General features: G+C 39.5%; 1 protein-coding gene across 3 annotated transcripts in view; it reads left to right on the top strand.

The window, feature by feature from the left end:
* LOC127004073 (PDZ domain-containing protein 8-like) overlaps positions 1–13,024 on the top strand; it is a 50,503-nt gene extending 37,479 nt beyond the window's left edge. For 2 of the 3 annotated variants that reach the window (XM_050871381.1, XM_050871380.1), the window contains exons 13-17: positions 1,818–2,060; positions 4,958–5,131; positions 6,142–6,330; positions 10,101–10,310; positions 11,405–13,023. In XM_050871381.1, the coding sequence (XP_050727338.1) occupies positions 1,818–2,060; positions 4,958–5,131; positions 6,142–6,330; positions 10,101–10,310; positions 11,405–11,500 (912 nt within the window). In that variant the 3' untranslated portion in view covers positions 11,501–13,023. Of the gene's footprint in view, positions 1–1,817; positions 2,061–4,957; positions 5,132–6,141; positions 6,331–10,100; positions 10,311–11,404 lie in introns of all 3 variants that reach the window. The other variant, XM_050871382.1, reaches the window with a different exon arrangement.
* Positions 13,025–22,630: the final 9,606 nt, after the last annotated feature.

The raw sequence follows: 22,630 nt of genomic DNA, 5'->3' as shown, positions 1-22,630 counted from the left end.
GGGAAAGAAAGGCAAGAGTGAGATGAAGGAATTTTGCCTTAGAACAGTGACTGAGAGCCTTTGAGAGCAAAAGAAGAACTCTGTGTTAGGAGACATGAATGCAAAGGCTGGAAACAGGGAGATTGGTGGTGTGGCTGGGAAGTGGGGTGTGGATAGAGTGAATGAATGAAATATAAAAGTTGCTTTTCAATATCTGGGTGAGGAAATGATAAAGAAACTGATTGTAATCATGATACGTTCAAGGTTGGAATACATGGCAATAGTATGGTCCCAAAGTACAAAGACAAATATAAGGAAAAGAGAAAGGATTAAGGGGGCAGCAACAAAGCTGGTTCCAGGATAAAGAGACTTAACATGCGAAGAGAGATTTGAAGCAGCTGAACCTACTGACACTGGAACAGAGGAGGGAGAGAGGAGATCTGATTGCAGTATATAGGGTGCTGAGTGGGATGGAAAAAGTGGACAAAGAAGATCTAATAACATGGGATACAAGAAAATCAAGAGGCCATGGAAACTGAAAAAGGAAGCCTGTAGAAGAGACATATAAAAGAATAGCTTCCCACAAAGAGTGGTGGAGGCCTGGAATGGCCTGGAAAAAGATGTGGTCCATGCAAAGACGATTCATGATTTTAAATCCAAGTTGGATTATAGTAGATATAGAGACAGGATAGTACGAGTGTAGCTCCTCTCCTATATTTCACAACTAGATAAATACAACTAGGTAAATACACACACACACACACACACACACAGATGAGGCCATGGCAGGAGCTTGGAAACTGGCAGAAGAAGAAGACACCAAAATGATGCTGCCCCCTTAATCCTTTCTCTTTTCCTTATATTTGTCTTTGTACTTTGGAACCATACTATTGCCGTGTATTCCAACCTTGAACGTATCATGATTACAATCAGTTTCTTTATCATTTTCTCATCCAGATATTGAAAAGCAACTTTTATATTTCTCCAGGTTGTATGTCTCACCTACAATTCTGTTTAGGTGTTTCTCTGGCGACAAATTATCCGATACAGTAACTCCCAAGTCTTTTTCCACTGATGTTTTCTTGATGCTGTTATTTCCCAATGTATAATTACCTAAAATTCTCTTTTTGCTGATGTTAAATTCCATTTCCCATCTTCTATGACTCCATTCCTATATCTTGTATAGGTCCTGTTGCAGTGCTTGACAGTCCTCTTTACATTGCTCACGCAACATGCCCACATGATGCACAACCTTTATATTCCTCAAAAAGGCTTTTGCCCACTTTAAAAGAACTGTATATATCTCCCAAACCCTAAGTTGGCAAACCTATGTGTGTATTCAAGATCAGGGACATACATCATTGTTATACTTGGAAATGAATGGATGCTTTACCAAGTTAATTTTTTTGCCTCATTTCATATTGTTGCATCTTATGTACTACAGGAAATTGGCAGTTATTTTGATAACCATCATTTAAAACTCATGTTCAGATTTGTTTGAAAAATCAGTGTGGGGAATGTTCTTTGCTCATGTAATAATTTTTGGTGCATTTCATATAGTTGCATCTTGTATACTATGAATAATGTTCATATTTTTGACAGGCATCTTTCAAAGCTCAAATTTTCAGATTTGAGATTTGACTTGACAGCATATCAGTGTGAAGAATGTTTTTGTTCTTGCAGTAATGGTTTGCTTGATTCTGGATTGTTATATCGTTGGATTGGGAAATGTTTATTGTCTATGCAGTAATTTTTTGCTTCAGTCTTTATAATATCTTGTGCATGAGAAGAAATTTTAATATTTTTTGCAGCAGTTTTCACTACTTATAAATTTTCAGATTTGGCTCAAAGATGCTTACCAATGTGGGGAATGTGGTGTCATCTGCCACAAAAAATGCATGGAGCGCTGTGAACAGGAGACAACTTGTGACCCTAGTGGGCTAAAGTATAAAGACTCTCCCAAGAATGACAACCAAGAGATCCGGGAACATAAGGAAGCACCAGAAATCATAACAACCATTGCTGTGGGCACAGACACTGAAAACGGAAGCCCTAGAAATACCCCACCCGTGTCACCTCAAGTAGGTTGTGTTTTATGAAGCACAGACACTCAAGTACTTTGACATAGACACACAACATTATTATATTTCATTAAGAGAATTTTTATATTGCTGTCAAACCACAGTGAACTTTCAGTAATGTTAGTCACTTTTCTTTAAATTTTAAAAATTTATTTCATTGAGTAACTGATTTTTAAAGTTTTGCCATACTCCATCCTCATAAGAATCATCTGAATCAGCATGTATGGTACTCCCTCCAGTTTTGTGAGAATTCAGTTGACATTGCACGTCACAAAATGCAAATTCGCAAAATTGGAACTACAGTCGAGTCGTGTATGGTGCGGTTAATTGGTTCTGAGCAACGGCAGCGCCATAGGAAACCGCGTCATAGGAATAACTAAACCTTTGGAGAAAATACAATTTGGTTCTGGCCCTTGCCATTTTGCCCCACCCACACCCTTTTTTTTTTTTTTTTTTTTTTTTTTTTTTTTAATGTTTTTCAGTGCTTATTTCTTCCGACCCATGGAGAATTGGCTTTTTTTTTCCTCCTTTACTCCCTTGTTATCTCAAATTACGTGCCTTGGAAAAAGGAAGAAAACAGGAAGAGAGAACGGGTCATTTTAAAGCCACAGATGAAGCCTTATGATTGGCCGAGCTCTGAAAACATGCTTGTGATTCACTGGGAGTCCAATGACGTCATCGCAGGCGGTGTCACACTGGCCGTTTTCCTTAACCGTTGTGGCTAATTGGTTGTCCGTAACCTGGTGTCACACTGGGCCTTTTTCTTCCCACTGCGTTGGCAGCAGCTAGGGCAACCAGCAACTCCAACTTTCCCAGGTGTGCGTCACACACACAGCGTCAGATACGTAGGACGTACGTGTTATTTTTTAATACCGTTGAGCATCAGATACGTACGTCGTACGTATTTAATGTATCATTTTTTCCCATCACTGGAGTGTGTCAAGGGTGATTTCTGTGGTGGTGCCCTAGTAGACTGCTTCTTTGGGAATACAGGTAACTCTCGATTTACGCGAGTTTGGTTTACGTGTTTTTAAAATAACGCGGGGTCCAAAATCCAAATAAATGTTTAATATACACGTTTTTTCCACTTATACGCGATATTTTATGGAGTGGCCACCATATGTCTCACGCAACTGGACTCACACGGTGCCACGGCCACACAGCTGAGCTCAGTTCTTCCCGCATGCCACTTGAACAACAATACAGTACCCATGCTGCCACGCTACTCAACAATAGGGGTGGGCAGGTACCGGTATTAACGGTACCAGCCATACGGTATGGTACCGGTACCAGACTGCTCGGTACCGGTACCAGTACTAGCCAGTTGCTCATGGTGTCCCTCATTTCTTCCTCACACGAGTGAGGCTGAGACTGAGTGCCTGAGTGGATATCTCGGTGATATGGATATTCTCTCTCTCTCTCTCTCTCTCTCCACTAAATGAAGTGAATATTTATTTTTTGACAGAAACCTACCTCTTGTTTGATTTACATTGTTTTTGATTTACGTGACCTCTTCAAAGACGCAATACTCGCGTAAATCGAGAGTTACCTGTACTGACCACCCAATATATTTAATTTATTGCCGTAACTGGCAAGCCTGGCCGCCATTATTCTGGGTACAATTTTTGTTTTATTTGTTTGGATGTTGGAGGTGGTTTTGGAGATCGTGATGTGGGAAATGAAGGGGTTGGTGGTTGGAAAGTGGTTTGACAGTGTTGTGGGTGAGGTATAGTGGGTATAACGACGTCCAGAACTGGCAATTTTGTACCGGCAAAATAAATAAATAAAAAAATATAAAAAAAGCTGTGTGTGTGTGTGTGTGTGTGTGTGTGTATATATATATATATATATATATATATATATATATATATATATATATATATATATATATATATATATATATATATATATATATATATATATATATATATATATATATATATATATATATATATATATATATATATATATATATATATATATATATATATATATATATATAAGGAGAAATATTTGTTGTAAAAAGGGACCAGCTCATCTAGCTAGATCCAACAAGTGATGGTGACAGTCTTATATATCTCTATCAACAGTATGTTGGCAAGAAATAAATAAGGAAATGAATATGTTCCTTAATGTTCGAGAGATGAGAGATTTTTTATGAAGCCCTCAGCAGACCAGGTGTCTGTTCTGCCTTTGAAAATAAAACACATGTGTTCAGAACTACAACCTGCAGCCTACCAGCAGTAGGATGGTATACCACAGATTGGAAGGATGTTGTACACTTACTCCTTATCATAAGTTCATGGTATTTGTTCAGATGGAATGTTAGTTTTTACATTGAGAATGATTTGGTTCAGAATTTTTCCCAAGGGGGATAACATCTCCATCATTACCCCTCAACTTCAACTCAACTTAATGAATAAAAAGAATCATATTTATATTAATGGCTACTTTCTGAATAAAATTCTAAATTTCAGGTTGGGCTTTGCAACAGTAAAGTATTTAGCATGATATCACATATTTAATGCATCAATGTTAACACAATAAATCACAGTAATATGTAGGCTGTGGTGGTACCAAAATTTCAGTTAAATAGTAGGGAGAGAGACAGGCACCATAATACACCCATTTACAAGCAGTTGTATAGTAGCAAATCATGTGACTGTTCTATTTTTTTGAGTGAACATTTTGTATTAAGTTTTAGAAATTTGTGTTGATCTGTGATTTTACTGCACTTAGTATTTTCTTTCACACCATATCTTTTTCAAAGATGCTTGTAGAAAATAAGTTTCAAAAATAAATTAGACAAAATTATCATTTAAAGAACACTTGGTAATGTAATTTTTTATGTGAATTGAGTTGTCATTAGTTCTTTTCTGTGTCTTGGTCCTCAACAGACCCAACGCCGCACCCTTGGCAGCCTATTTGCCCAGGTTGCCAGTGCCAGCAAGGGCAGTTTGAAGCGTGCTGGCTCAGCCCATAATCTGGCCCCCCCAAACCCATCCTCTGGTGGAACACACTCTCGATCACTCCCCCCTTCCCCACCCCACTCACCCCACCATAGTAGGAAGGTAGGAGTAGTTGGTGAATGACTATGCCATGATACCCTTAGCTTTCATTCATATGTTTATATTTATTTTAAAACTACAAGCTTTTCACAGTTGCATGATTTTTCAAAAGTGAATGTTTAGGTTCATTTGTACTCCTTATATGATAGAAAAAATATTGCTTTGCATGATATCATTTTTACTTCTTGTAGCTTTCTGTTAATGCTAATTTGATTTATACACTGGAATAGAATATCACTCGCCTAGAAATTCTTATTTTCAGCAGAGGTTGTTTGGGCATATACTAATCAAAATGCTGAATGTGTTTGTAAAGAGGGTGCATGAAAGTCAAATGAATGAGGGGTGGATGACAGACCACCAGTTCAGTGGATTGATAAAGTTGAGGAGTACATGAAAAAAAGAAAAAGGTAGTTTAATTTCACATTAGGAAGTATGCAAACATGGAGATATGGAGACTGCAGAAGTAATTCCTTTAATGAGTTCCCAATATTGACAGGACACAGAAAGATATAATCATGACAGATAAGTCAAAGAAAAAAATAAAGTAAAATAACAATACAAACACGGAATCTATATTTCGAGGACTGCCTTCCTAGCTGTGTCACTTAACCATATTGATTTAGTGTTGAGATGTAGAAGAAAAATCATCTAAGAAGGTACAGTTTGAGTATCCTGTAATGACAACATTTAAGGCTGAAACTATTTAGAATTTCAGAGTATTCAAATTCTAGATCATTTATATATATAATGAGACAACTTTGGAAAATAACCAAGTCTAAACATAAAATCTATTTATGCATCCCATATAACTTGCCCTCAAAATTTTAAGATAATTTTTTACAATGTTGTGAATGATTTTGTGCATGATGCTTAAGCATATGTACACTGAACAATTAGAAAATAAGCTGTTGCTGCCTCAGCCCTTTTATGTACAATCAGTGGTTGCTTGGCATTAACATCTTTCCTGACACTGAACTAAGGTACTTTCCTCTGTAAATCTGAATTCTTTGCAGGGCTCCATGAGTGAAGACTCAAACCCATTTTTATTTGACCAAGATGTCGGAGACAACATCCAGGAAGCTCTTGATCGTTTACTCCTTTTCCCCCATGATGAACGCCTGGTCACCTTAGCGAGAGAGAGTGCAAGAAACCTACATTCCTTCATACCATTAGAGGAGCGGAAAGAAAAAATCAACTCTACTGTAAGTAAAATCATTACTCTGTCAGGAATAGAACTGCTGCCACTGGTGTCATTGTCACCACTCAAGAGGTTAAAAAGGGGAATTTTACACCTCCAACCTCAACATGAGGTTAGGGGAGGGAGGTAACTGTCTTTAATATATCCTGGCACAGGGTTTCCTAGTGATTAGGTCATACTAAGACAAGTTGCTCATTACCTTATATGTCATCAGGCCCTCTGCTGGGATAAAGTCAGTTACTTCCACAAAGTTGAGGCCAGAAGTGAAAGATAGAGGTGACTTTCATGTTTTTAACCTCCAAGTGGTGCAGTCACAATGGCATCACATAACTGATTTGATTCCCGCCAAGGTAACAAGCAACTTGTCCTTATACGACTTATATGTCATCAGGCTAAGGATAGATCAGAGTAAGTTACCTCCAGCAAGTTGAGGGAAGTTAAAGATAAGGGTGACTTTCACTTTTTTCATCCCTGAGTGGTGTGGTGACTATGACAGCACATATGGCAGTTCAGTTCTGGCCAACTAGTCTTTGTACTGGTAAGTTGGCAACTACCGTAACTGTATCCTAGCATTTTGCATACTGGTGGAGTGCTGATGCGAGTTTCGACAGGGGATGCTTGCAGCCTATGTCCATTTTAAGGTTAAGTGCATCACGAGGCACTCCAGACTGAGAGTGCTATTAAGTGTATGGGGAGGCATGTCCAGCTTCTTTCCCCATGAACATGGGAGTCAGGTTGGGTTGTGCCATTGCCCCATGACATATCAACACTTGAATGGACTGGGTATTAATTCTTTCCTTGCGCATGGTGCGGACGCGACTGTCCCCTCAGGCGCAGTCGGGCAGCCCAATGGAGGGTCTCTTTTAACCTCTATTTCAAAAACTATTCATCACAGCTAAAAGACATAAACACCACTGGAAAGAGGAGGTCCAGATCTATAGGAGTCAGTTATGTATGCCTCTCTTGCGAACGTACATGCACGTTCAGGGAGTGTTGAATGTTAACACTTATGTCGGTGCATGCGGGATGATCAGCCATATTGAGGGAACTGCGAACATCTCTCCTTCAGATTCTGGCAAGGGAGTATTGCCAACTGCAATATTTACAACTATTTGGTCAGAGAATCAGTCAGGTGATAGGTGAAGCTATGCAAAAATGCCGCTATATTGGGCAAGAACATCCACCAGTTACTTGTTCGTAGATTTGCTGCGCTGGGCTGATATGATTTTCCACCAAACTTAGTGAAGAACCCACTCAATTGGCAATCCTGTGTTGTGAGAATTAGTGTTGGAACACCCTCATACGTGGGAGATTTGAGTGTGGGTGGAGCTTGCAGCGAGCGTTTAGCACCACCAGCAAATACGCCTAACGCTCGCTGCGAGCGTTTAGCAATGAAAGGGTTAAGCAGATTTGTGGATCAGAGTTGTTATGGAGCATCTGTCAGCAATACCAGGGTCATTGACCTTGCTTTTGCCAATGATGCGATGATCCGTGGAGTCATTGGAGATTCTGGTGATTGCTCTCAAGACACGACACCAGGCAAGGCCATTGGGACTTCAAGATTCCTAGGCCAAGGCCAAGTTTGGAGTCTTACCAGTTGAAGCAGTATGGTCTGTTCATGTATATGGCAAGGACAATGATATCTTGGAAAATTTTACATACCTTGGTAATGTAGTGCATAGCAACAGCAGGTAGTGTCAAGAAGTCTTACAGCTTGGTTTATAGCGCTATGAACTTGCACAGTACAAGTATATGGTGTTGTTGATACCTGTGCAGAAGGACAAAGATCCGTATCTTCAAGTTGCTTGTGCTCCCTGTCTTAATCTATGGCTGTGAGACATGGACACTGAATAGTGACTTAAAGAGGCTGATTTTTGCCTATGGTAATAAGTGCCTATGTGTAGATTCATGGGACATCACTGTAATGACTTTGCGTCAAACCAGCAATGACTCTGTGAGACAAATTTCAGGCCTGTTAGCTGCATAGTCTATGAATGCCAACTCTGGCTATACAGGCATATGGCCATGCTACTCAGAGGCTGACCCAGCTCACCCGGTTGTTTAAGAGATGAGTGGGGGAGGCCGAGGAGACACCCACAGAGTTTGTAGCTTGAGTAAGTCGATAGATGCTGCCTTGAGGTACCTAGGATGGGAAGGGGGCCTGCATGGATACACACCCCATTGATTGATTTATCAAAGATTTAGCATTCTGTTTCATCTCAACCATTTTTTTCCCTCACAGATGACCTTGTATAGGGTATGCATCTCATGTGTGGGTTACTTTCACACACACAGCACTTTTGGACAGTAATCAAAGGCTATTTGTCTTGTCAGTTTTCCTCCTCTTACTGACTATACCTTACCTTTTAAATTTTGCTGCTGTGCTGCCCCTCTTTCTCTGTTTTGTCAATATTTTCATGGTAAGTGCTCTTCTGAACTACCTGCTGCTAATTGCATGTCTCAACCTCGCTTATGGCTCTGCTGTACAAGACACTACTCTAGCTCAATCTTATGCTGTCCTAATTCCTGATGGAAGAACTAACCAGCATCATCATTCTTTCATTCATTTTTCTGATACACTCTCTGGTAAAGTTCTGAGTCGTTGGTAAAAATATTGTATAGTATATAATTTGTCAGCTGGTTGAAGGTCTCAGAGCAAGGGCACAGAAGGTAATTGTCCAATCACCTTGCACCCCTTTCCTATTTTTCACAATGATATTGATTTACTTCATTAGTTTTATTGTCATTTTATACATCACTGCTAAATTAGTGACTTTGCCACTGAATTAGTTAGCAGTTATCTGAGGCTCATCACCCCCACGGAGGTTCCAAGGCAGTGAATGTAATCATGAAGCCCACTCCCAACAAAACATCATCCAGTTAGAATAAAGTATTTGATAATACTACTACTAGACCTGATTTGTTTAATATGCTGCTGAAACTAAAAAAGTAAAGAAGTATATTGAATTTTAGTAAGATATCATTATTAGACAAAAAGGTGGTAACAACATAATTACTGTCTGTAAACCATACAGAAGCTAGTTGAAGAAAAAACTAACTAGAGGTTGTGTTGTTCAGTAATGTAATAATAGTGTAGTTTTATTGGTCACTAGAAAGAATGATAAGGGACAGGCTGCTGAGGCTGCAAGTTATTGATGACTAAGATTTGGAGAGTTGTCTCATGTAGAGATTATACTTCTATATAAATTTATGGGGGTCATCTCATATCCCTTTTGCCTTATACACCAGCAAATACAGCAATTACAATCATTTACATTATTCACCTGTTAATATTCTCAGCCCTGGCATAGCTCATTCCAGCACTAAATTATTCCAATTTAGCCTATTTGTCAACCTAATGTACAGTGACTAGATGTATTACCGTTAGGTCAATTTGGATACCATTACCACAGGGGTCTACACTATGATTGCAACTTTATGCTTTGAAAAATGAATCTCGGGATGTCACAGTGTAGTTGTTAAATAATAAAAACCAAGTGTGCTGTGGCTTTGATGGGACCTCACATCGTCCTAGGGCCCAGGGCCCATAAGATGTGACTTATCTTTACATTTGTTTACAATGGGTGAAGGGTAGTTCTGCCAACAATAATGATAATCAATTCTCTATGCAAAAAGAGCCTGACCCTAAAACAGTTAAGCTCTCCATTACACATTTCAAGGAAGTGTGAGTTTTCACTTCAGATTTTCTTTAGTAATGTTCTTAGTGAATTTTCATTCTCCTTCAGAATTTTAATTCATATATACCCTTTTCAGCTGGCCCAGCTGCAGACAGCTATTGATAGTGAAGGTGAAGTTCGAGTGGAGTTGGCTCGCCAAGAGAAAGAAGCAAGTGAAGGCAACAACAGCTTGACACGAGCTGCTGTTGCTCTTGAAATATCCCAGTGTGATGCCAGAACCCAAGCACTGGCACTGCTAACCCTCCATTACTGTACAGCCCTCCAACACTGCAACACTGATTCTGAGGTAAAGGATTATACTTTAAGCCTTACGTAAATGTTATCAAAGTACGCATAACAAAAGTTGCATGCAGTCAGAACATCCAGGGAACTGAGTCAGTGTTTTAGTGCAGTGGTGAGCTCTGCTAACTGAAAGCTTAACTTTCCTAACTGCCAGTCCACTAACTAAAAAGTTGGCTTCACTAATGCTAAACTCCTAAGAAAAGTAACAGAAGCTACTGATAAGCATGATTCATTTTCATTATATGAATTGAGCTTTCATTTTCACAGTAAAGGAGGCAGTTCAAAGGCAAAACAGCCTGGCACTGCTCCTGCATATAGTGGAATGTGAAAGCTTCTAAAAGAGAAAATCATTTGGAGAGGTGTCTCGCTACTCCCCTCTTTAAAGTGTTTGTCATAGGCACCAGGAAATACAGATATTTGAAGGATGTTAGCTTTTTGGCTTTATTCTAAAACTCATAGAAAGACATGGAGCTTATATTTCAATGCAGTAAATCCCCTAGTAACCAGTAACCACAGGGATTCAGAGGTGCTGGATAAGTGTAAATTCCAGATACTTGGGGTATTGGGGTATACTCCCAAAGTTCTCATGAAATTTCATTGAACCAAGCATGTTAACACAGGTACTACCAATGCACTCCTTGTCACCTTTGAAAGTTTCACTTTTAAAGGTATCTAAAAACCCCAGGGCCCTCCTGAGCACCAAGCACCTCAAACTGACCCTTAAGTAGTGGTGGCTGCTCGACTTGCGGCAGTCACACAGATGGGGTAGTCGATTGACATTTCCTAGCCAGGAGAGACCAAAGAGGTGTGTTGCTAGCTGCAGCACATAACTCCTATTCCATTGCTCAACCTCCTGGGCTCCCATCTCCCAGCCTTACAGAGGTGCCACACTCAGCTAATTGGTCCACTAACAGTTTTGAAAGTTAACAAAAATGTTAAGCCATAAAAGAAAAAATTTGCTCTGTTAATTAGCGGTTAGCTTATTATTCATTCTGACCACTTTCGTAGTGGATATCTAACTGGAGGAGATGGGGTCAGGTTTGTTTAGGATTGAAAGCTGTACTTTTCATTTGTTTCATCACAATTTTTTCATTTAAGAGTGATAATGTCAGCATGGAGCAGAAGAACAGAGAGGCTGACTTCTTGGATGAAAAAAGACCAGACCAGTTACTTCCAGAGGCCAATGAGGGCTGACACCAGAAACCTGCCGTCTTGTGATGTAATATAATATACTGTTTCTGAGATAGGTAGTTGCAGCTCTTTTACTCTAGTGCTATTGTACTATTACAATGACTCTGATCTCTTCATTGTTAACTTGTTAAAACTGTAATACATTAAGCCGTGTTGTCTTGTACTGACTTTATGAAAATCTGATGTCCAAATATGTAAAATACTGCAGGATTTCAATTACTTTTGTGCACTCTACCTTATAAGACTGACTGCTGCTAGACAGTTTATCAAAGTTTTGAGATGAGTAAATATTGTGTGTCAAGTCAGAGCTGTTGTTATGTTCTATTCATCATTGTTTAGATGTCTACACTGATGAGTGAGAAGATTGTCAACTGCATATTCTGGAAAAGGAATTTTCTTTAAAGCACTGAACATATACTGAAAGTAAATGTTAGCATGAATAAGGTATTTGAAAATCAAATTAAGTTTTGCACAACAGTGTGTAAAATCTAATTTGGAGAAGAGAGGATGGAGGAAGTGTTCAATAACATTGCTACGTAAGCATGGGAGCATGGAGGGAGAGGTGAGGGAGAGACTGGTGAAGGGCAAACAAAGTAAAAGCTGTATTAGAGGGAGTTATGGAAGGAAGTGTGAGCAAGGAGTTAAAGAGGGGTATAAGAAACAGCATTATCCTCCGAACTCTGTTATATACATGAGATATGGTGAGGAATGTAGCACAGTAATCATGAATATGTGCAGTAGAAAGGAGCTCTATAAGAGCTGCATATATTACGTCAGAGTAGGACAGAGAGAGTAAGGAAAGTATGCAGGAGAAGTTAGTTATGGGTGCAAGAGCAAAAGTGGGTCATGGAATTGTTAATTGGGTGAAGTGTGGTGCTCTGGTTCGGTCATGTGATAAGAGTGACTTTGTGAAGAGAATATGAAGGCTGGATTAAGGGAGAGGGTGTCAGGGCAAGAACATCAGAGAAATGGATCTATGGAATAGATGTATTAGAGATGGTTAATTGGTAGGCAAGGGATTGAATGTGCTGAGACTAAGGGCCGCTTTCACAGTCGTCTGATACGCACCCTAACCAAAGGCCCTACCAACCTGGTAACAGGCATTACCATCACCTCAATCCGCTTTCACAGCCGCTGTTTTCGTGGTATCGGTGACTACCAGCGGGGTGACGTTCATGACAAGACGAAAGCGCGTGATTCGGCAGTGTTGGTATGCCGGAGCGGTGGGAAGTGTCAACATTACATCAGCTGAGCGGAGGATTATGAAGGATAAATGTGAAAAATAAACGTACAAAAAGTAAACGTGAAGAATAAATATAAAAAAATAACTGAAAAATAAATATGATGATAAAATGTGGAGTCTCGCTGTAATACACCACTCAAATCTGCTGATAGCCTGATATTTCCAAGGGATAATAGTTGAAAATTTATTTCATAATGGTGACAAGTATTAAAGTTCTATTACTTGGCAGATGTCAGCACGACAGACTCTTCACATATATATATATATATATATATATATATATATATATATATATATATATATATATATATATATATATATATATATATATATATATATATATATATATATATATATATATATATATATATATATATATATATATATATATATATATATATATATATATATATATATATACAGTGAAGACTCAATACTCGAACGTCTTGGAAGTCGAACTTTTCGATACTCGAACGCAAAAGTTCGACTTGGTACTCGAAAAAATATCTGGTACTCGAACGTCCGCACATGTGGTTGTAAACAAAGGCTCCTGGCCTCTCCCTCCCCGCCGCCGCCAGTTGTCTCGCTATGTCGTGATGGAGAACAACATTCTCCTGCGTTCTGTCTGTGGTTTTTCATTTAGAAACTTACAATGGCACCAAAGAGGCTTATTAGTGGTGAAAATAAGCCTAAAAGGAAGAATGTAGTGACGACCATTGAACGGAAAAAGGAGATTATTGATAAATACGAGAAAGGAGCAAGAATCACCGATCTTGCAGCTGAGTATTGTATGGCGAAATCTACAGTAGCCACCATACTGAAGAACAAGGAGGCCATTAAGGGAGCTGATGCGGCGATGGGTGTGAAAAAGCAACTTAAGCGACCTGCGGCAGTGGAAGAAATGGAAAAATTGTTGATGGCGTGGATAAACGAAAGACAGATGGCTGGTGATTCTGTCAGAGGGCATAATTTGTGCGAAGGCTAGGCAGCTCCATGGTGATCTTATTTGTGATACTACCTCTGACTCCGGTGAAGATTTTAAAGCTAGTAAGGGGTGGTTTGGGAATTTCAAGAAGAGAACTGGAATTCATTCTGTTGTGAGGCACGGCGAGGCCGCAAGTGCTGACAAAGTTGCCGCCGAGAAGTTTGTGCCTGAATTTAAGAAATTTGTGGATAAGGAGCACTTAAGCCCACAACAGGTCTTTAATTGTGATGAGACAGGCCTGTTTTGGAAAAAAATACCAAACAGGACCTATATAACAAAGGAAGAAAAGTGTCTGCCAGGACACAAGCCCATGAAAGACAGGCTAACCCTGCTTCTGTGCGCCAATGCTAGCGGCGACTGCAAAATTAAACCGCTGCTGGTGTACCATTCGGAAAACCCCAGGCCATTCAAGAAGAACAGTGTGCAAAATAGCAAACTCAGTGTGATGTGGAGGGCAAACAAGAAAGCCTGGACAACCAGGCAGTTCTTCACAGAGTGGTTTGTGGAGGTGTTTGCACCTGCAGTGAAGACATACTTAATAGAGAAGAATCTACCACTCAAGGCTCACCTGTTGATGGACAATGCCCCTGCACACCCTCCAGGCGTGGAAGAAGAATTGGGTAAGGGGTATAAATTCATCGAAGTGATGTTCCTCCCCCCCAACACCATGCCACTGATCCAACCCATGGACCAGAATGTCATTGCCAGCTTTAAGAAGCTGTACACAAAAGCACTTTTTGAGAGGTGCTCTGAGGTGACTTCTGAAACAGAGCTCACTCTGAGGGAGTTTTGGAAGAATCACTTCAATATCCTCCACTGCCTAAGGCTTATAGATAAAGCCTGGGGTCAAGTTTCTGTGAGGTCCTTGCAGTCTGCCTGGAAAAATCTGTGGCCGACCTGTGTGACAGCCAAGGATTTTGAGGGATTCGAGCCTTCAGTCCAGGAGTCTGCTATGGTGTAGGACATTGTGTCTCTGGGGAGGGCTATAGGCATTGAGGTGGACAGTGATGATGTGGAGGAGCTGGTGCAAGCACACTCTGAAGATCTCACCACTGACAAGCTGAGTCAACTTCACCAGGAACAGCTGCAGGAGGTAACTGAGGAGCTGTCTTCAGGGGAGGAAGAGGGGAACAGCAAGGAAAGAGTCTCCACTGCAGAGATCAAGAAATATTTGCGGCAATGGACAGAGTTGGGAAACTTTTTGGAGGGGTGCCACCCTGATATTGCTGTCGTACACAGAAACATAAACCAGTTTGATGAAAATTTGATGCAGCATTTCAGACATTTTGAAAAAAAGGCAAAGGCAGATCACATTAGACAGATTCTTGTTGAAAAAGGAATCTAGTTAGACTGCAAGTGTTAGTGAGCCACAGCCCTCCACTAGTGGGTTCACAGGAATCACACCAGGAGACGAATTACCAGTTGGTGACTCGTCCTCTGACGAATAGCCTCCCTCCTCTTCTACGTTATCCATCACCAGCCTTCACTTACGGTAAGTACAAATCAAAATTAAAAAAAATTTACATTGGAATTTTTGTAAACTTAAGGTTTTGCTAAGGTTAGAACGAAATACCTGATTTATAGGTATCGGTAGTCGAACTTTTTGATACTCGAACAGCCATTTGGAACGAATTAAGTTTGAGTATTGAGTCTCCACTGTATATATATATATATATATATATATATATATATATATATATATATATATATATATATATATATATATATATATATATATATATATATATATATATCGCCAAGTAGCGACCTTATATTTATTTTATTATTTATATATTTTATATATTATATTTTATATATATTATTTATATAAGCACGCATATCTCTGTGAATCTCGCCTCAGCTCGTGTGAACAAGGTCACCCAACCACTAGTTTCTCGAGAGATTCAAAGTCGGGTACATTTCACAGGAAACTCCGAAATTTTAGTCAGAAACTCAGTCACCAACATGTTGGTTACTCGTGTGGTCGGTAAGTTGTGGTCACAAGAAGAAGAAGAGCGTATCAGCTGTTCGGTTCAGTAGCTCTTCATGTGTTTATTCCAGTACCGCAAAGAGTTTATGAAACTAGATAAGCTTGTAGTAATCATGTTGAGCAAGTTTAGGACTTGAGTCTTGTTCAAGTGTAGTCATTGCCTCATCCTGTCTGGGTCCTCACTGCCAAGTTCTCCAGCATTTAGAGGTACCAAGCTGTAACACACTCTCCCTTTGTCTCTGAGCTAACCACTCACGAACCAACAAATGCTACAGTCGCTGAGCCAACACACTCTCCCTTTGTCTCCGAGCTAACCACTCACGAACCAACAAATGCTACGGTCGCTGAGCCAATCAGCGCCCAGGATACAGAACACAGTGCTCTGGTTGGTCGCCTCCCATCCATCAGCCAATCGTGTGACGTGTACGATCACACGTGCATAAACTACCTCAAGCGGAAGCAGCCGTAGCTGCGTTTTCCATACATGCGAGTCTTTGTTTATTCATCCGTTGTACGCTACGTATTTTATTTCAATTTAATATTCTTTTAATATGTTCCTATTAATATTTACTTAATTTTTTTTATTGTTTACAATTTTTTAGGATAGAAAATACTCCTTTTACTGCAAAATAAGTAAATTAATAAATATATTAAAATACCTCTATACCGCAAAATCCTGCGATATAGCGAAAAATCCGCGATACGAACCTAAATATTTACAATTTAAAAATCCGCGATACAGCGAGACTGCGATAAGTGAACTGCGATATGGCGAGGGATTACTGTGTATATATATACAGTCATCCCCCGCCGTTCGCAGTATTCGTTCGGACTTGGTAGCGATCTTGCGAAACATGACGGCGGGACTATAACCCTATGGGAAAATATGCGTTTGGGGAAGTCACCTCTGACACGTCATATAAAACATGTTTTTTTCATTCTTTTTAATGACTGAAATGAGACAAGACCTTGTTAGACAACAATATGTAATCAACACTCACCCTGGGGTCAAAATTTAGTAGCACAGAAGACCCAAAAGTAGCCCAATTTGCGATAAGTAGCCCAATCTGGCAACACTGCAGTGTGGCATGCGTGAATTTTTTTTTTTAGGATAATGTTGCTGAGAAAATCTCGACCAATAGCAGTCGTCCCTGAGTGAGCTGCTGGCCAATAGGAAAGCATGACGTCACAGTCTAACCGTGGCGTCACTCAGGGCAACCTAACGTCCATTGCCCGCCTCCTCTCTCCCTTCCCCTCCTCTCTGCCTCCCTCCCTCCCTCCTCTCTGCCTTCCTCCTCCTCTCTCACTTCCCCTCCTCTCTGCCTCCTCCCTCCTCTCTGCCTCCATCCCTCCCTCCTCCTCTCTGCCTTCCTCCTCCTCTCTCCCTTCCCCTCCTCTCTGCCTACCTCCCTCCTCTCTCCCTCCCTCCCTCCCTCGTTTCTGCCTTCCTCCCTCCTCTCTCCCTTCCCCCTCCTCTGCCTCCCTCCCTCCCTCTCTGCCTCCCTCCTCCCTCCTCTCTGCCTCCCTCCCTCCCTGCTCTCTGCCTTCCTCCCTCCTCTCTCCCTTCCCCCTCCTCTCTGCCTCCCTCCCGCCCTCTTCACAGCCTTCCTCCCACCTCTCTCCCTTCCCCCTCCTCTCTGCCTCCCTCCTCTCTGCCTTCCTATTTAGCGTCAGTGCATCCGTATCTGTGAAACTGGGGCAGCGTATAAGCGGGGTCACAATTAGTTGACCGCGAATACGCTGAAACGCGATGGGTGAGACCATGACAGCGGGGGTGACTGTATATATATATATATATATAAATATATATATATATATATATATATATATATATATATATATATATATATATATATACAATAAACCCCGCTTAAGTTGGACCCGAATAAGCCGGATATTGGATAAGTCGGACATTTTCAGGATTTTTTTTTTTTCGTTCTATCCCGAGTGCACCAGTAGGCATTTTTTGACCTTTGATTGAGTAATTTTAAGCCACTCAGCTTATATACTGGCTAAAATACCCCTGATAGCTCTTACATCATTCAAGTCATTTGAGTAGTTGTCTGAGCCGTTGGAAACGTGAAACGGCGCGTGTGCCGCGGCACTGCCGGCGCCAAGATCACTGTTTACACAGCTGACTTAGCAAGCGCGTGGCAGTATCTGGCACTGTATATCCCTCAGTTTTCGCTCACTCTGTAGCCCTACATACGTATTTACCTATCATGTGTGTGTGTGTCCGCGCCGTGTGTTTGTGTGTGTGTGCACAATGCGCGCGCGTGTATGTGTGTGTGTGTGTACGCTGCGTGTGCACGCGCCATGTATGTAGTACCTATTTACGTAATGCATTACACAGACCATTTCAACTGTTAGTGGTAACAGGCGTGCAAAATGTGAAAAAAAATCCCAAGGGTAACTCGGATTTTCGGATAACTCGGATTGGCTTTCCCCGCAATTGGTCCAACTTATACGGGGTATACTGTGTATATATATCTATATAGCTCTGTTACCAGAGGTTCCAATCTCTGGTACTGATGCAAACAAACAGCGCCGCAAAAGACGACTGTGAAAGCGGATTTCTTGTTGGTAATTGGTAACGATCAAAACAAACAAAAGTGACTGTGAAAGCGGCCCTAAGTGCAAGAATTGGGGAAGTTGGAAATGCTTCTGCTCTGGTGATGCCCTTGAGGGATTCTGTGAGGGAACAGGGTGTCAGAGATATAGATCAATAACTACCTTCTTTAAGTAATTATGCAGTTAATTACAAAATTACAGAGGAATTCATTTTATGCCCTAGCACTGTATCACAAGAATCAATTGCATACTTTTTTCCCAATTCATTGCCACTCTAGTCTTTAGAATACAGTAAGCTCATAATATACCAAACCCCAATATAATGTACATCAGATATAATGAACAATACAGCCCTGCCAAACTGTCACAACATAAATTTCATTTAATGAAAGCATTAACATGTGGTAACTATTAAGCCAACAGCATGCCAAGCCCGGCAAGGTCATAAAAGAAGATATATAAGTTCAAGTCATAGATACATCCACTGTTGGATATGCCTGCCATCACATCTCTATGACAACATAGCCACAAGTGTCAAATGATCTCTACCCACAACACTTATTTCAGTAGTTGGAATATAAAAACTGTTGAAACAAAAATCTTAGTCCACTCCCTAAGATGGCATGGGAGTAATGATTTTTGGTGTATATTAGAAATTTTAAGAAAAAGTCTGGATTCTACACCTTGGTAGGTGCTTCATCATGGAGGATTCTTAATAGTTTTGAAAATTGTGACAGCAATCAAGTCTGAAGCTTATCTTTTGATGAAGGCTGAGACTCCACAAAAAAGTTTTGACACTGCTGAGGCAACACTGGCATGTAAAATTTTCATCAAATTGTGTTGGTAGTGATAACCACTTCACCGATTGTTGAATGAAGCAGGTAGTTTTATAAACATGTTAACCTTCTATTTCCTTACTCATAAATAAAGGAACCATACTCAGCAACATTTTTATCAGCTGCTGGTTTAAGTGTTCAACCTCTCCCATCCACCCTCTGCCACTTCTTACACCCCCGTTTCCCAACCCTGGGGTCGCATTCCCAAGTGGGGTTGCCAAGCACTTTTCCTGGGAATGCCAAGACCTCAAAATATCAAACATGGTGTTATTATGTTATAATAACACATATACAACTAAACTAGTGGGGTCGCGGTCATGTCTAGAGGTGCATGATTGGGGTCCCCTGAAAAAAAGGTTGGGAACCACTGTCTTACACTATGAGCAATGACTTTCCCATTTACTCTATGCTTAGGGACATAATATAGTTTATATTATATGGTTTATAATAGCTCGGTTGGTCTTTAGTTAATTGCAGCATTTTTCTTAGTGCAATTTTATAGTACAGTTAATACTATATCTTACTGTTATATATTTATTCATAGATCATTTCAGCTGCTTCATATTGCTTATCTCTGTTGTATATTATCTTAATTATTCTGGTGATAGTGGAATTCTACAGTAAGGGACTGATGATTGTCTATAAATTCAATGACCATAGCAATATCAACAATTTCAATAATTGCCAACCCTAACTACACTAAAATACAGGATATTTTAACCATGTGCTAGTCATAATAATTATAGCAATGTAATATTTATTTTACTTAAGGCACTGTGATATTACTACTACTACTTCTACTACAGCAGGATGACACTACTATACTACTACTACAGCCGGAATGCCCACTACACGTCTTCACACTCAGCGAAATGCATACTACATGAGGACCAAGAAATGTAATCCACCAATTCAAAGTGCGTGAGTTGAAGCCATGCTATGCGAGCTGGAGGCAAGGAATGACCTAAATCCATTGTGTACATTGACTGCACAATACCAGCCCTGTACTACTCATCCATCATGACAACATCACAATAGCTTGACGTCAATAAGCTTGATGCTAATGTGGACACTAATTTTCAATGTCAGTGAAGTCCTTCACGAGCCTTGCTGACTGGACTTATCCAGAAGATTTTTGCAACACCTTGATGAGGGGATGATATCTGCCCTCCTCCGTGGAGGTTGCCCAGTAGTAACTATATTATCTCCTCATTGGTTAAAGTGACAATTCAGATGAGGAGTGTGAGGGTGCGAGTGGCGAAATGGGTGGTGCAGCAGAGACACACCGAGTGTTACCTTTGCATCGGAACCCCCGCTACTTAGGGGGGGATGCAACACTTGATTTAAAAAAAAAACTTAATTCATTAAAAATAACCATTAGGAATTAAAACCCAATTATTTTCGGATAAATAGGTATATATGTTACCTACTTACTATGTAAAAATGAACAATATACATCATGACGTCATGACATCATTCTACTGAACAACGCTTTAAAAATCATAGCAGCCTAAATACTGAATGATTTTTGTTTATTTTTTTTGGCTGAATATAGCCATTTAAGAGGAAGGAGTTAAAAAATTGTTTTCAGCTACTGAAGCAAGACTATAAAACATCCTTATTGTGGGCACCAACTTGCCATGTGACCCAAGAAAAATATGTTCCCTGAGGAATGTAAAGGAACTCTTGACAATCTGCCTGGTGTTCGGGAAAGAGTGAAGGGGATGTGGCTAACTGGCTAGTCCTCCATCATGCCTTCAAACCTAATAACAAACAAGCCATTAGTATGTAATCACAAACAAATCTAGAAGACATGTAAACTTTCACTGTGTACTGGAAGACCTTAAGGAAGGCATTTGGATATGGAGAGTACTTTTAAGAAGAGAAAACTGGAACAAGATGGGAATGATGCAAAACAAAAAAAATGTGGCAATGATGTAAAAAAGGTGCTTAAAAAGATACAGGTCTGAAACATGTGATGAAAGAATCTAATTAAGTGTAAGATAAATTTCCTGCAGCCAGGGTGGGAAACCAACATTGCACAGTTAAACAAAGAGTTAAAAATATCACAAAGGGGAGGAGGAGTCACAGGTGGATAAAGCATCTGGTTCAGTCAGGATTTGAGAATCATATATGTAAGATAAGGTAAATCAAAAATAAAAGAAAACAACAATGGAATGGAATAATAGAGTAATAGAACAGAAATCAATATATTATTGGTTGGGGAAAATTATTTTGGGGGGCCTTTTTAAAACTTTTCTATGGCACCTCATCATATTAAGTGCCAACAACAAAGTTTCTTAACACACTAACTCAATTCTTAGTATTTACATAAAATATTATTTTAGGTCTTCTGACCATAACATATAAAACTGTCAGGCACTTAACCCTCTCACGCACCGCGTTTCCAATAAGTTTCTATTCCACTCACCATGCATTTCTCAGGCCCGACCAGCCTTTTTTTGCCGCCGCGATACTCTACATTCCCGGTCGTATTTTACCCTCACAGATATATCGTACCCCAATAAATTTGGTATCAATGGCTTCATAAAGACTTGTACTAGAATTTGCGCAAATAAAAATAGAGGAAAATATAATATGTAAACAATACAGACTTGTTTCAAGTCTCCGTATAGAGTTTTGTAGACAACAAATCCTAAGGACCAACTCTTCCCCACTCGCTAGCTCAAAATTTTGCGGGCCAACTTTTTTAGCTGAATACGTTTCGAAGCAGAATTTCGTGAGGATTCTTATGGTATCCTCAAAATTCTCATATGCCTATTAGTTCTCGAGTTACACCGAGAAAATTGTATTTTTTTCCTCTCCCGTCAGAGTAGGCTAAAAACTAAAAATCGCTCAAAGCTCCTCATCTACGCTCCTTAGAAAGGTTGCCATATGCTACCATTAAGAAATTTGTCCCAACAAATGATGGTCCCAAATTTAACGCATTTTCACCGGAAACAATTTTTAATCAATTTTTTTAAGTTTATGACGCATTTTGCGTCATCGTGCGACGGGACCTTTTACCCTTGATGACGCAAAATGCATCATCGTGCGCAAGAGGGTTAATATATATGCTATAAAAAATAAAATAAAAATAAACTATTAGGTACAGCCTTCAAACTTTTCTATTGTGCCTCATCACATGAAGTCAATAATATTCAACAGAAAATTTTCCTAACACAATTACTCAATTCTTAGTTTTTATATAAAATATGTTTTTAGGTCTTCTTACAATAACATATTAAACTGTCAAACATTGAACATATATGCACTAGCCAAAAAATAAGTAAATAAAAGAATATATTATATATATATTATATATATATTATATATTATATATATATTATATATTATATATATATTATATATTATATATATATTATTATATATTATATATATATTATTATATATATTTTTATATCAAGTAAGTGTTTATATATATATATATATATATATATATATATATATATATATATATATATATATATATATATATATATATATA

The sequence above is a fragment of the Eriocheir sinensis genome, chromosome 27 (genome assembly GCF_024679095.1).
Source record: "Eriocheir sinensis breed Jianghai 21 chromosome 27, ASM2467909v1, whole genome shotgun sequence".
NCBI lineage: Eukaryota > Metazoa > Arthropoda > Malacostraca > Decapoda > Varunidae > Eriocheir > Eriocheir sinensis.
The sequence above is the reverse complement of the archived record's forward strand: the minus strand, read 5'-3'. Positions and strand labels throughout refer to the sequence as shown.